General features: G+C 37.5%; 1 protein-coding gene across 5 annotated transcripts in view; it reads left to right on the top strand.

The window, feature by feature from the left end:
• Nucleotides 1–13,912, top strand: part of LOC134852193 (protein still life, isoform SIF type 1-like) — a 41,546-nt gene extending 27,634 nt beyond the window's left edge. For all 5 annotated transcript variants that reach the window (XM_063868503.1, XM_063868507.1, XM_063868504.1 and 2 more), the window contains exons 2-9: nt 2,409–3,334; nt 3,827–3,884; nt 5,972–6,416; nt 9,835–10,225; nt 10,396–10,542; nt 10,835–10,976; nt 11,168–12,983; nt 13,167–13,912. In XM_063868503.1, coding sequence (XP_063724573.1) covers nt 2,725–3,334; nt 3,827–3,884; nt 5,972–6,416; nt 9,835–10,225; nt 10,396–10,542; nt 10,835–10,976; nt 11,168–12,983; nt 13,167–13,664 — 4,107 coding nt within the window. In that variant the 5' untranslated portion in view covers nt 2,409–2,724 and the 3' untranslated portion in view covers nt 13,665–13,912. The remainder of the gene's footprint in view (nt 1–2,408; nt 3,335–3,826; nt 3,885–5,971; nt 6,417–9,834; nt 10,226–10,395; nt 10,543–10,834; nt 10,977–11,167; nt 12,984–13,166) is intronic.
• Nucleotides 13,913–15,330: the final 1,418 nt, after the last annotated feature.

Genomic DNA, 15,330 nt, shown 5'->3' with positions numbered 1-15,330 from the left:
TTGTCCTGAGCTAAAATTTAAAAAGATATTTCACCTGTGATCATTTTTCGTAAAGTAATGAGGGTTTAAAGATTGCCATTTTGGCCATTTTGACCAATTTGGGAAAATTAACGCTCGATTATAATTCGCGCTATCAACGCGTTAGCGGAGATTTAACCCGTCTTATAAATCGTTCCAAATTGGTTGAACGAAGCTTATTTGCCATAATTGATTTGTTACAAGGAACGAAATCTCTCTTTTTGTACTTTATATGGCGTGTGGGGGGATGATTTTCATTAAAAAAATTCAAATTTTAGAAAAAAAAATTTCGTTTTATTTTATTTCATTTAAATTTTTAAATGTTATTACTGCTGCTCCATAAACCTTAAAGGCAGTCGGAACATTCAGGGCTTCGCCTTGATACGAGCATTCTTGTCTTACTTTCTCATCAACTCTAAATTTTTTAAAGTACGAATTATGGTGAAACGTTATGACAAAATAAGAGCACTTTTTGTTCCGACTTTCGATACGAAAGTAACGGAATATTTGTGCTCGGGGTGGGTTTTTTTTTCTTCAGACAAATTTCGACTTTTTAACTAGCCATTTTTGACAAAATTTTTTTATATCATTCGAAAGCTATTGTTGTCGTGAGCTTATATTTGAAAAAGTATTTCACCTGTGATCATTTTTCGTGAAGTTATGAGGGTTTAAAGATTGCCATTTTGGCCATTTTGACCAATTTGGGACAATTAACGCGCGATATAATTCGCGCTATTAACGCGTAAGCGGAGATTTAATCCGTCTTAGAAATCGTTCCAAATTTGTTCGAAGAAGCTTATTTGCCATAATTGATTTGTTACAAGGAACGAAATCTATCCTTTTGTACTTTATATGGCGTGTGGGGGGATGATTTTCATAAAAAATTTCAAATTTTAGAAATTTTTTTTTCTTTTTTTTTTTACATTTTACTAAACATTAAAAGGCAGTCGGAACATTCAGGGCTTCGCCCTGATACGAGCAGTCTTGTTCAATTTGTGTTCGTTTTTCTTACTTTCACTTCAACTCTAACGTTTTTAGAAGTACGAATTATGGTGAAACGTTATGATAAAATAAGAGCACTTTTTCAAAAGTGTTCGTTTTGTCAATCGAATACTTTCTTTTTCTAAGTGGTCTGATTGACAAAAAGACTGGTGGGCTTCCAACAAAAATCAACCCACATGCAGTATTGGGTATTTTTATTTGACTAATAGTGATATAAATGCGCTGAATTTATTTGCTTGGCTTGTTTTTTTGGCAAAATTGTCAGTTTTTCAAATATTTGACTCTCAAAGACTCCTATATTTTCATCATTCGATCGCTCCATCAAAAAAATCTATTCCCCTATAAATTATTTCCGTTTTTTTTCTTCCGCCTAATTAGAAATCTGGATGTCCAATTTTCAATATGTCCTTAATTTTGAAAACCAAAATCAACTTCTTGCAGCTTTTTTTTTATCTCTCAGTCATTTCTTACTTTCTATTCAACTGTAACGTTTTTTGAAGTACGAATTATGGTGAAACGTTATGATAAAATAAGAGAAATTGCTGAAACGGTTTCACTCGAAAACTACATTGTTTTGTAATTAACATTCTTATACCTCAGCTTGTTATTGAGAGCTAATCTCCTTTGAGCGTATTGATAATACATATATGATGTTATATTTGATACATATTCGAAAAAAAAACCCTGATGTTTTTAACGATAGCCAGTTTTGTTTATGACGAACATTCTTCTGAGACAAAAATTTGTTCTGAATTTTTTCTGAGGCAAAAAAAATCCAGCTAGTTTAAGGCGAAATTTTAAAAATTTTTCCTAATCATCTACCATCTACCAAATTTTCGAAACATCATATTATTTGCTTTTAATTAAGAGCAGCTTTATTTCACAGCGTTTAATTATACATATTCTTTAATCAAAAGCTAAGTTGCAATCTGCCACATTATTTTTCCCTCTTTGTAGAATTTAGGCGTGGTGGTAAAAAAAACAAAAAGAAAGCCAACGGAAGCAGTGTGTAGGTTTTTTTGAAACGTAGCTTCAAATGTGAAAAACAAAAAGAACGATGATTTCCACCAATTTGTGTTATTTTAAGCTACGCCATTATATTGATGGTATAGCGTAGTACTTATTTAAGAAAACGAGGCAGAAAAACGCTTTTTTAGCTACTAAATAATTATCAAATTTTCGTTCTTTCATTAAAATTGCATCCAGGATCCTATATACAGTTTCACTTCCATTTTATACCATTTTATTTCATGTAAATAAAAAGGGAACATAGTTGAGCATGTAACATTTTCTCAGCTGATGTTAATTTTTAATTTGTTCGTATCAAATATAAGTCTTTATCGCCGCTTATAATACTTGATTTATTGCATATGCGACTGTTGTTTCAGGGCCTGCCTAAGTCAACTCCTCTGCATTTAACGAATGACGAATTTCGGTCAAAGTTAGCACAATATTTCAACTACTCACATCTTCTTATCACGCCTGATTGAACGAAGCCCACACTCTGCCAAACCCAAACTTTGATCGATCTTTATTTGTTTCTCATACCAACAGCGTACAGCACATCTACTAAACAGTTGCTCACTACCCGTTTAGCCATCAGCCGAATGTTTCCTGATTTCTAAATGTGCGTTTCACCTTTATGCGATATATGACCTGAAACCCAGATTTAATTAGTTCAATTTCATTCAACACAACACGACAATGACTCAGAATTACGTCAACTTAGATCTTCTTAAGCACTGGGAATCCAATAACAGTCCCAACGAAAAAGATAACCTAACCATTTCCCCGGAAAAATCAGGAGGAAATAAAAGAATGCCAATGCCAACGCCTCCACCCGTCCCGCCCCGGACAACGAAAAATATATTCGACTCAAAACAGATCCGGAAGCAAAGCGGGAAATGTCCCAGTTTTGGAGGGATTCCAACCCTCGACGAACAATCGCTGAGCGACATTGAAGTATTCGATAGCAATTACGACTGTAACGACAGTTTAGCTTCGAACTATTATTCAATGGAGTCATATTACTTTGATGACGATGACGACGAGTTTGTTTCGTTTCACGACGACGACGAAGATGATGACAATGACAAAGTGGCAAATAGCGACATCGTAATGAGTCACAGGAGTAGCAGGAGTAGGTCGCATTCCCGACTGGCGAAAGAAGCACGACTTCAGAAGTCGATATCCTACCACAGCCAAGTGGCTAATTGTAGCCAAAGTACGTGGGAAAACAGTTTTCGGAAGCTGAAAATAGAGGAGAGTCCAGTGAATGAGACAGTGAATATAAACAACATAAGTCCCATCAAAGGTCAGTCAGTGCACCTCAGGTGAATGATCTTAAAAGGAAAGGATTGGAACTCCCTTTCAAATAACATAACCTCGTCAATATAATAGAACCCTCAATTGTTTGTGAATCAATCTTTTTTGCAGCGAGTGATTTCTGTTAGTTTGTACCAGCATCTAATGAAGTAAGCATTTTAATAATTCGTAATATCAAAGTTTATAGCAAAAAAATGAACTGCTGTAAAGTCAAATTAAAACACGAAAGCTTCTGTCAGAGAGAAAAACTAAAGTTCCGATTACCTCTTAAGGTGCTTGAAGCAGGAAGTTTCCGTTTTATATGTAAGTATCCGCTAATATTTAAAAAAAAACGAAATTTTTGAATTTTTTATTTCCCCCATACAATGTAGAGAATAAAGTGATATGATTTGCATCGTGGCCATTCAACTTCAAAAACTTGCAGAATTTTTTCAGAATTTGATCTTCAGCATTTTGAGATTGACCATTTGGCATGTTTTAGAAGCTGATTGTGTGGAATTCAGGACCAGCTTCGCTGAGAAGACCAACTTCAAACGACAGTAAGTTACACTTGACAGTGTCTTCTTAGCACACAAAGTCAGAAACAAAGGGATAAAATTTAATGATTTTTGGCTTGATTTTTTATGATGGCTACCCTCATGCTCATTTCCACGAGCGAGGGATAAAAATCAAACAAACCGGGATAACAAGGGAAAAACATCAGACCAGTGTAGAGCAGTTCACTTTTGTCGACCTGCTTACTTCTTGCAACATCTAGGAAATAGACTTTTAGGACGTTTTTCCCATTTTTATTGTGCAGTTTGACGGCAGATACGTCACTGCTTGTCTATATCAACATAGATACAATCTGGGTGCACTAAAAATACTTTGAGCCATTTTTCTTTCAAAGTAAAGGTTGTAAATTTGATGGTACATGTTAAAAAATACCGCTGTGAAATGTTGAAGTGAAATAATGGGTGTTAAAAAGAGCTGTTCGCTGAGTGGTAATAAACAAAAAAGTGCAGCTGTATCTTTGTGATGTCTAAAGGCTTTGCTGGGGGGGGGGGGGGGGGTTTTAGATTTTATGAGGTTATTTAGGATGGTGTATGGCGTTGTTTATAGCAGACGCAACTTTTCCACCAACCCGGGTAGATTTAGGATGGCAAAGTAGGGATTAGCCTACTCTTTGTTTACATAACACTCCTCAATATACACCATGCACAATATGCAAACTTAGTCAAAACGGTCTAGTCTCTAACACATTTGCGCTGATCATCCTTGTTTTTATCTAATTGGCACGCTGCCACATATCTGGAGACGAAAACAAAATTCACAAGTACCAATCCTAAGGTCAATATCATCCGTCAGTTCGCATATTTTCATAGTTTGCAAAATTCTGTCATTAATTACTGTGAAAAAAATAGCAAATCGTTGCAATAAGTTGATTTTTTTTGTGCAAATTATTTTTCCTGTTTGTTTTCGCAAATCATAACGTTATAATCTACAATATTAGAGTTGATTTCCACCAATTTTGTTGGCATTGTCAGCTCATAATTTGTTTTATTTCACCATACCGCCACAATCCAAATAAAAGCAACCAGAAATCTCAGTCGTTCCATAGTCTAGCTGAAATCATACTACATCTCCTATTCCACTGAGCTTACCGTGGTCCATTAACTCTGGGCTCTTTTCCCTTTGAAGATTGGAAATTTGGCCATGGGCTCATAGTGTCCTTTTTGAAATATTAACCATATCCTGTTAGACAGCAGAGGTTGTAAAGCTTGATCGAAAACTCAATTCTACCTCAAAAACAAAATATTTGAACAAAAATTTTCACGTTTCGTATCATTCTCAAGATTGAATTGCCCTCATTTAAAAAATCAAAACTTCAGTCTTGAAAAATTTAGTAGTGGCGCTAGTGAATTCAAAAAAAGGAAAGCTGAAGCGTTTCAAAAGGAAACGTGCTTTAGAGCAGTTAAATTTTAAGGCTTCCTCAAACCATTAAAAGCACTTGAAAATTGAATTACCCTCCATACTTGATTTGATTGCCTACAAAACTGAACCCTTTACCCAACCAAACCCATTATGTTAGTTAAATTTAGATTGATACCACTTCGCAACACCTTCTTAACTTCACTTGCATTTCGATTTCCTCGTCAATCGAAAAAATTCTGCTTTGGTCCTGTCAATTTCTTTTCCTTTCCAAATTCCCTACCGAAAAAAAACCGCGATATTGCAACGTGTCTTTGTACATTAATCAAACAATCATTGAAGCGTACCTTTGATTCTTTTATGCTTTAATTACATTTGCAAGTTTTCTTTCACATTTTTTCCTTTTTCCCAATTACTCCCGAACTAATTAGTTCATAACTCAGTGGAAGTCGAAAACTGTTTTCTTAAATAGCGGAGTGAAAATGTTTCGAAGCGTTCAGCGACGCTTATTTTCCCTTTTTAACAATGAAACCGTCGATATAAACGATTTCGTGCACACGCCCAATCTTAACACCCGTCGAGTTAACTCCAAGAAACGGCCTGTGTCCCCCAAACCCTGGAACTCGCTTCCTTTGAGGCACAAAAGTGGAACCTCAACGCCTATGAGCGAGATTGAAATAGCTGAAATTGAGGATATTTTTGCTGTGTTAAATAGTAGTCTGGGAGCGCATCTAGCACAGCGAGAAAAAAATCAACAACAACAACAACAACAACAACAACAACAACAACAACATCAACAGCATCAGCAGCAGCATTTGATAAATTCGGATCAATGTCGGCTACCCGAGCAACACCATTACTATTCCCGAATGGACTCCTCCGATTTCAACAGTTCCACTCCCAAAGTAGGGGGACTCCGTTATGGGGGATACAGCAGTTGTGGCGAGGATGACGAGGATGATGATGATGACGACGAAGAGGACGATGAGCCCAGAGGGGTGTTCGGATGTTCGGGCAACAATGACGACAGTGGGAGGGGCAGCTGCAGAGGAGTGCGGAGGGGAAGGTCATCGGGTGGGGTGGGGGATGAGGGGGAGGGGACTAGCTCTTCGTGTAGTGACTCCTTGAGGTCACAGAGGACAATGTCTTCACTCAACCCGGTATGAGTTGATTATCACTTTTCAACAATAATTATCTTTGTCACTTAACTAAATCATTTGATTTTGCTTCAATCATGCTCTCTGTACCATAGTCATAGTCATCGCCTTTTCATTAGTTCGAATGGAGGATGTCCGAAATTGCAATCCATCGCTTTGCGTTCAAAATTCACCTCAGTTTTTCACTTAATTTTCTAGAATGAAGGACCCAATATACAAAACGTTCTTCAAATCATTCTTAAGGCCAATTGATTATTTTTTAAATCGTCTCTTTATGAATGTGCGTCAAAATCGAGATGAAGAGCTTGTCATCGGAACCTGTCATTATATTTTTATTGCTTTGATCATCCGAAAAAGCATTACATGGTAGAATTCGTTTCTTTTGTTTGCTCAGAAAAGAGGGTTTGAAATATTAACTTTGATTGATCCGAATCAAGTTCAAGCCAAGTTGCAAATCAAGTTCATTTCGAAATCTTAACTAGCTCAAATTTTTTCTACGTCAACCAATTTTGTTTTTTGAAATCTGATTATGAAGAATTTTTTGGTTCGTTTTTCTTCAAGCTTAGCATACAGTCGGCAGCCGATAGCCCTTATAAAATGAAATGATGAATATAGTTCAAATTTTCAACGTTTCTGTACAGTCTTTATCAAAAAAATTGGGCTTTTTTCATTTATTTATTAAGTTCATCATTCGGTTCACAATTGTTTGCAGAACCTTCCTTTTTGATGAGACTTGTCTTGAGAAAATTTGTCCATTTGATTGCCAGGTGAAAAGGTGTGAACAACTTGGTGTATTTGTAACAAGTGCCTTTCAAATTTAAGTTCAGTTTTTGTTTCTGTCAAAAAGCGTCACTTCCGCCTTCAAAGTTTTCTCAAACGTTTTTCGCTCCTCGCTCCAATTTCTCAGGGACCTTTTGGTGCAAATTCACACCTTTCACTTTTCTCAAACTAGAGTTTCCTACACTAACTGCAATATCAAATTGATCAATAATCAGATTCTCAAACTTAATTTACATATCAGCTTAAGCCGGTAGTAAAAAAATTAAAGATTTATCCTAAATCATTAGCGGATTAACCTCAAAATCTTCCAAAATGCTCAACTTCGATAACCTAAACTCTTCCAACGTCAAAATTATTAAAGTTACCAAAAAACTTAACATGGATAGTCCTCCGAGAAAACAACCTAGAACATCTATTTTCTTCGATTCTCCGAATATTGACGGCTCCTTAGTTTTGAAATTGGAAAATCAATTTGCTGGGCTTGCCGATTCTAGTCAATCAGCTATTGAAAACGTGGATTTTGTCGTCTATACCGATTTGGATAAATCATTAGAGGTAAGTTGAGGACTCTTAATCAAAACACTTATTAATTAATTTAATCGAATACATATTTCATATAATTAAGATGCTGTAATGTAGTATGTTGATCTAATTAACCTACTAATAGATAACTCGAACAGTTTCGGTTGAATTAAGGATGCCTCGAGTACTCTTTTGATCACGTTTCAAGCCAAGTGCGTTTGAGCATTTCGAATAGAGGGATTATTTTTGAAGGCCCAGTATCAAAATAGAGGCGCTCAAAGCCCTTGGAAGTCGATCGCCTCTGAATTGAAGTGTGAATTACATGTTTATTCACACTTGCTCTAATGTGGCAGTTTTGTTATTTCCACAGTACCGGTTAGCTTACAAAATCATTTCAACCCTAAGTCTCTGTTTATCCAACTTACCATCTATTTTCACTGCTAAACCCTAACTTCAAACCGTAACTTATCGCTAGTCCAACTTAAAAGTTTCGCCCAAATTCGACAAAACAAAAACTTATCTTAAGCTTGAAACAAAAAAACGCTACTTCATTTTACCCAGAAAACACATAGACAACAAAATCTACTGAGCTTGAATAAAGAGTTTAGAAATATTAAAACTTCAAAATGCCTTGGATTTTGAAACCAAAAACTCCTACTTGTCTTATTTCCACTGATTCGTTTGGAAACATACATGAAGTTTCCAGTCCACCCTATAAAAGGAACCGGCCTTCGGTTTTTTTTGACTCCCCTCCCGCCGAATTCGACCGGTCTGGCTTGTGTTTCGATTTAAATGCAACTATCGACTTGAGCATCAACTGCAGTTTAAACCTTGACGACACTATTCTTAGGGTGAGTAGAGGAAAAATGTTGGCATCAATTTCAGTTTCCGAACGCTTTAGAAGCAAAAAATCATAATTTAGTGGAAAAAATTAATTACATGTTCGTTAATTTGAAACTTTTTTCAATTTAGCCGCTTGAGTCACACGCAATCTAGTCACACCACAAAATGTTTGATCGAAAAACATATTAGTCATATCCTGAAACTAGAGTTAAAAACAGACATATCTTTTTCATTTTCATTTCTACCAGTTTAATTGGAGAGTACAAGTATATGTTATCTAGTGACATTTAAATGAAATCAAATAAACATTTTTCTTTTTCTAACACTATAAAAATTAGTGACTTATAGGACATTTGAAAATAATATTGCGTGTTGTTGCCATCATAAAATCTTTTTTGGAGCGCTGCTAATATTATACAGCCCATTTTTGCCTGTAATCGCCATTTAATAGTCAACATAGCCTGTATTCCTTACTCAGACATTTTATTAGTCGATAACTTCAACGTATTCCGAAGACATAATCGATTCGATTAGCAATCAATTAATACGTACATTAATAGCGTGCCTCATTTCTAGATGCAAAATTCACCTGTAACCATTTCTTTATGTACCAGTTTCGAAGAAAACGCCTCACAAATAGTGAAACTTGTAAAAGCGTCCTATTAACCCACTGGTTGCCACTATTTTTTCGGCCCTGGCAGGAAAAATTATAATTTTTCTACACCGCATATGCGTTAAACACAATTAAGACTTCCTACCTTAGACAAAGGCGACGAAAAGTCTGCATTTGCCGAGAACTTGTTAAACTCTAGACAACTCGTCGCTTGAAAAACTCTTCTCTAACTTGCCATGTCTCACAAAACGAGCAATGAAAAGTTCTTGACTTCATCGACTTCTCAGTGCAACTTGAACTTCAGACTCAGGGGTAGAAACTCCTTTAGAATCAGAATCCGCGCTGATAAAGCGCGTAGTTTGATCGACTCTTTTATCGAGGCGGGAAGTGCCGACTTCTCGTCGTCTTCCTCCTCTTCTTCGGACGATTCATTCGACAAAGATCGAACTCTTTGCTCATCTGTTTCCGACGTTATATCTTCCTCTCAGGTACTTGCACGAGTCAAGGCTCAAGCGGTGCTCATTAAAAGTAATATTTCGTTCGAAATCACACCATTTTTCGAAATATTTTAGTATTTTAAAGTAGCAATAAGTTCATAATTGATCTACAAAATGTTGCGTTATAATTGGGGTAAATGTTTTATATAAAGTTGTTGTTGTTTAGAGCGTTTATGACCTTGAGACGCAGACTCCTCAGCCTTCCAAATGCAACTACAGCTCAATCACAGCCTCAGAATGGATGCCAGGAAGCACTATGTCACACACACCCAGCACCTATTCCCTGGACACTTCCCAACAACTCCAGGACACCCCCACTCCTACCAGTGGACTGCAACCGAAGTCACTGTTCCAGGAAAGCAACAACTACGGCAACTTTGGAGTCTCATGCAAGACAGGATGGCTGGAAGTTAAGCACCTGCTGGCTCTGAAAAAGAGGAAGCTTGACCCAGTGGCCAAGAGGAAGTTCAGACGCTTCTGGTGTTGTCTGAAGGGAACCACTTTGCTGCTCTATACTGACATGCACAATGCTAATGCAACTCCCATTAGCACCATCGGTAAGTTCCAATCTTTAGTAACTAAACTAAGATAACCATTTTAAAAAGTATTTACACGATCAGGAAGTTAGTTATAAGAAAAATGGTTTTGATGTAGATAACCATTATTACTAAAATTGGTCCGGCTTGGCACTTAAGTTTCCAGTCAATTTGACCCTTTGTATTTGCAGCCCTGGAAAACTGTCTGGTGCAGCCTCTGCCGGAACACCCCAGAAGGGAACACATTATAGTCGTGAGCACCAGCATCGGAGACGTGTTCATGATCCAGTGCATATCATACGCAGACATGCATGCCTGGACCAACACCATCCATAAAGGTAAGAAGAGTATCTTCAGTAGCAGTTTGCTGTTCTTACTGCTTTTTGCTGCAAGCTCAACTTAATTCCCAATCCCAAATAGCCATTTAACGATTTATTTGCGGTCAAGGTCTCGTTTTAATCACATTCGGATGTCACAAATCCACTTCAAAGTAGAATGAAAAGGACAATGATCAAATTAAATAGGAACAAATAGCTTCAAAATGTTAACTATTCGCTCGAATAATTTGGGTTCACTTTTTGTAGATTTCACATTCCCAGCTAGATAAATAATTGGGAGTATTCTTTTTAGTTTGTGGACACGCCATTGCTCTCAACAAGAATTCTGAAGACACTGTCAAATTGCTGAGGCTGGACATTGAACGCAAAGAAAAGCTTTGCATGGAGTCCAAGAACCTGACAAACACTGAAAAATACCAGTGCGATATTTTCAGGTAAACACTAATTCCCAAATATTATAAATCACAATAAAGTCAAATCAGTTCACTAATAACAATCGAGAAAGATTATTTACTTCATTTTAAAACTTGAAATTCGAGCCGTACAAATTTACTGTTTTTCCCAAAAAGCTAGGATATCCAATGGTTTTTGTGAAAAAATTTTCAAACATGTATTCTTCATTTAGACTCAAGTGCTACATCGCATCACTGAGGAACGAGGACTTGCCCAATCCCAAGACACTTCTATGCATGGCAACGAAAGAGACGAAATCTCAGCTATCGCGACTGAACTGTTTCTCTGTTTGCGCAGTACATGCTCTCCTCACAGCTCAGTCGATTCCTCAGGGCAAGAATCAGGGATCCCTGGAACGACCTAAAAGAACTATGTTCTCACTTCTCCGAGCCAAGGATTCCGTCTCTGCTAAAGATGAAATCGCAAAACGAAACCTGAAACGACGAAACTCACATGCTGGCAAAGTGGATAATGCCACTGTTTCGCTTGATGATTCAATCGTTTGCTCACCTGCTGCCAAGGATCAACTAGCGGTTTGGGATCATCACGAAAAAGGAAAACTGGGACGAATCAACTTGCCCAGGAACCAAACTAGCGTTATCCCGGTTCTTCCCCACACGACAGTTCAAGACGTTTTAGACAGATGTTGCAGAAAGCGAAGTCTGGATCCCAAGGATCACTTCATCAGGGTCAAACAGTTCGACAGATGGCTCATTCCTCAGCCCAGAGCTCTGCTAACTAACTACACTTGTGAAGCTATCGAACTCTGCATCAAAGAATACAAAACAGTAGACCTGTCCAAAACGAACCCTAGTGAACCTTACGGCTTCAGTTTTGAAATGAGAGCCGATAGTGGAAGTGGACAATCTAGACTCTTCGTTCTCGATGTCATGTCACGTTCAGTTGCGGAGAATGGCGGAATCACTCAAGGAGATGAAATCATCGAAATTGATAACCTGCCTGTTACATCAGTTGATCAGAGCTTGATTGATTTCCATCTCAAGAAGAAAGACAACCTTAGTCTCCTTATCAGATCTCTCAGACCATCCAGGTACTCTAGCTCAACTTGTGATGTCTGCGGAAAACGAAAGACCTCGTCAAATGATCATTCAGCTTCTTGTGACGCCGGACCTAACTCAAAATCGGTGTTCCAGAAATTGTCTAAAATTTCGGATGAGCTATTCCTCACAGAGAAACACTACGTGGAAGACTTGGATTCCTTTATCCGTGATTATCTCACTCCGATTGTACGATCAAAGCTGGTCAACCATTCTGAGATCCATCAACTTTACTCTGCCGCTGTGAACATTCAAAAGGTCCAGCGAAATTTCTTCGCCGAACTGAGATCTGTATACCCTGAACATTCGTCTCTAGAAGCAACATCAACGACCTTAGAATCCTTAGTTGAATCTCTGATTCCCTGTATGGACGCTCTTAGACGACACGTTGGCAATTTCAAGATCTATGGTTCTTATTGCGCACTGCACAATAAAGCTCTTGAGATCTTTAAAGAGGCCAGCATGGATCCCGAATTTAAACAGCTTCTGGACTCTAGCAACCCTTTGAACGAGCAAGCTCGAAACCTGCAATCATTTATGATCAAACCGCTTCAGCGAATTCTGAAATACAAACTGTTCATCAGACAAATTGCCGACAATTATCCCGCCGATTTGGAAGGATACGCAACAATTGAGCAAACGTTCGAAAACGTGGACAAACTTGGTTCTCATATCAACGAAATGCAGAGAGTGTTCGAAGACTACTACCCAACATTCGACCAGATGCTGTTCGATTCCCAAATCGACTCCAGTCTAGTCCAGGCACTGCCCCTGGAACAACTGTTGGCTCATGGACCAGTGACTTGGGTCAGCAATTCAATCGAGGAAAATTCGGGAAAGAAAGGCAAAAACACACAGATGATGATGTTTGTATTCCGAGATGCAATCGTACTCATTCCCAACACACGCGACAAGAAACGAAGGAAAATGGTAAGCTGGAATTCAAATATTATAATTGTATACCACTTAGTTAACATACATCAAAATTAAGATCAGAATTTTTGACATCAGTTTCTGATAATAATAATAATTATTATTGAGTTCATTGTTGTATATCTGCAAATCACAACGTCTTGGTTTATATATCATGTTTTAACTGTTTGGTTTTTTTAGAGCCTTGTTGCGCAGTCAAACAAAGACGATCCTTCAGCCAAACAGAGATTCCTCCTTCCCACGGGAACAACCACCCGAGTACCGGATGAAATGAGCGACGACTCTCAGCAGTTCTCGCTAGACTTCACCGAATCGGCCGCCGACCTCAGTCAGTCCTCGGTGACTCATCGCTTCGTACTCTGGTGCAAAGACCCCACTTGCAGACGACAACTAATCTCGGCTATTGACGATTCATGTGCACCTTCGGCTCAAATGCGAAAGCGAAACGCCAGGAAGCAGAATCGAAACCAATCCGAACCCAGAAAGCCCCAAAGAATGAGTGAGAACCCTAAGTATAATTACCCTCAGACATCCAATAACTCCAGTAACCCACAACGACATGCTTCGAGTCAGATGACAAGGTCACAGAGCATTTCGCCTAGTGGAAGAAATACCCAAGTCGACTCAGGCGTGTTTTCAGACGAAAACGACAACACAAACTCAGTCAATCTCAGCTAATTACAGAGAAAAAAACTAAAAAAATAAAACTTTGCATCACTTTAAGTTCTGCCTTATTTGAATTATCTTTGACAGATTTTTCCAATTAGTCCTCATGTGAAATTTTATTTTAAGCATAGAATTATTTCTTTACCCGATGATTTGCATGTAGTCTTATTTTCCATTCTGCTCTTTTCAAATTCGGCCTCGTTCCTTTTGTGCAATTTCATTACTCAAACGACTTGATAGCACTTTTCGTTTAGATAAATTTCTTTAAATGTGTAGATATTTCTATAATATTTCCAAATTCAACCTTTTCTTTTGAAACGTTTTCTCGCAAGTAACGACTGTAGGTCGGGATCACACAGAAAGATGAAATAGACAAGACAATACTCGTAAAAGCATCGCTGAGCCAAACGGACCTAGATCCTCGCATTTTTCTCAAGGCGCCTTAGGCGTCAATATGTACTATTTTAGAAAGGTGAGCGTGCGCCGAAAAAACACGATCTGTCAAAACTGTCCAAAAAAAGCCTAAAACATTTTCTGGCCTGTTTTTCTACAAATGACCCGCGGAGCAAAAAAAATGGCCAGAGCAGGGTCTTTTTAGTGATTTGAGAGAGCTCGGAAAATCTGCATATTTTATTGGCCGACATTTGAAAATTCGCCCCCTCGAGAAAATCCTAGATCCGCGCCCGCCTAAATCTACTAAATCTTCGAGCTACAGAGGCATTGATTTGGTCGTAGAAAAGGTAAAAAATCCCACGAGTTTTTGCACCTCGGGAAATTTGTGAGGAAAGAAGAAAGTCAAAAACGATTTAAGCAAGACAGCAAAATGTTCATGAACGATACGTGGAACGTGAAAATATTAACATAGACGCAATAACGCTTCAGTGAAAGTTATAAAATAACGTTTTATCATGAATTAAGTCTAAATTTGCTAAATTTTGGAAAAAATAACTAGCAACATTTGATTTCTAAAATTTTAAGCCCACCTTCTGAGCAAAGTGCATTGTGGTTTGACTGAGAACAAAACTTTCAATAAAAACCAAAAAATAGTTGTCCAATTAGGAAATACACGAAACGATAGGTTTAACCAGTTGCTCTGCAAGCAGCACAGAAGACTTCGACTACAATAGTTTTTGAAAAAGGAAATTGAAACAAAATCGATTTGTTCATTTTTTTTAATCGTGCACTTATTTTGCACCTGTCTGGAGGGAGATCAAACATAATTGCTTAGAAAGAAGAAAACATTTTAAACGACAATAATTGTATATTTAAAATGACATCTTTTGTTTTCAAAAATGGGTGACAAACAAAAAAATGAAAGAACTTTAAAAAGTTCTAATTTTTTGCAAATATTTTCAAAGATACTTTAAAAAAACTTTTTTTTTGCCCAAGAAGCGCTAGACAAAGCTTCCGAAACTAGTTTTATTTTTAGTGAAAGCCAATTTTCGTAGCCTAGAAACCTAAAAAACAAATTTTCTAATAAAGAACGTTACTCGATCGCTTTACTCGCTAGAAATTGAACAACCGTTTTTACAATAGTTTTTCTCGCAACTGGGAGAAAATTTTGAGAATTTAAAAAAAAACTTGCCTATCACGAGTGAAAGGACTTTTGGTTTAATGGGTCTACTTAACAATCTCCCCCCTATTGTATCTACTAAAGAATCTCCACCCCGTAAATAAG

This window comes from Symsagittifera roscoffensis, chromosome 7 (genome assembly GCF_963678635.1).
Source record: "Symsagittifera roscoffensis chromosome 7, txSymRosc1.1, whole genome shotgun sequence".
Lineage (NCBI taxonomy): Eukaryota > Metazoa > Xenacoelomorpha > Acoela > Convolutidae > Symsagittifera > Symsagittifera roscoffensis.
Note: the sequence above shows the minus strand (reverse complement) of the source record. Positions and strands in the feature narration are given on the sequence as shown.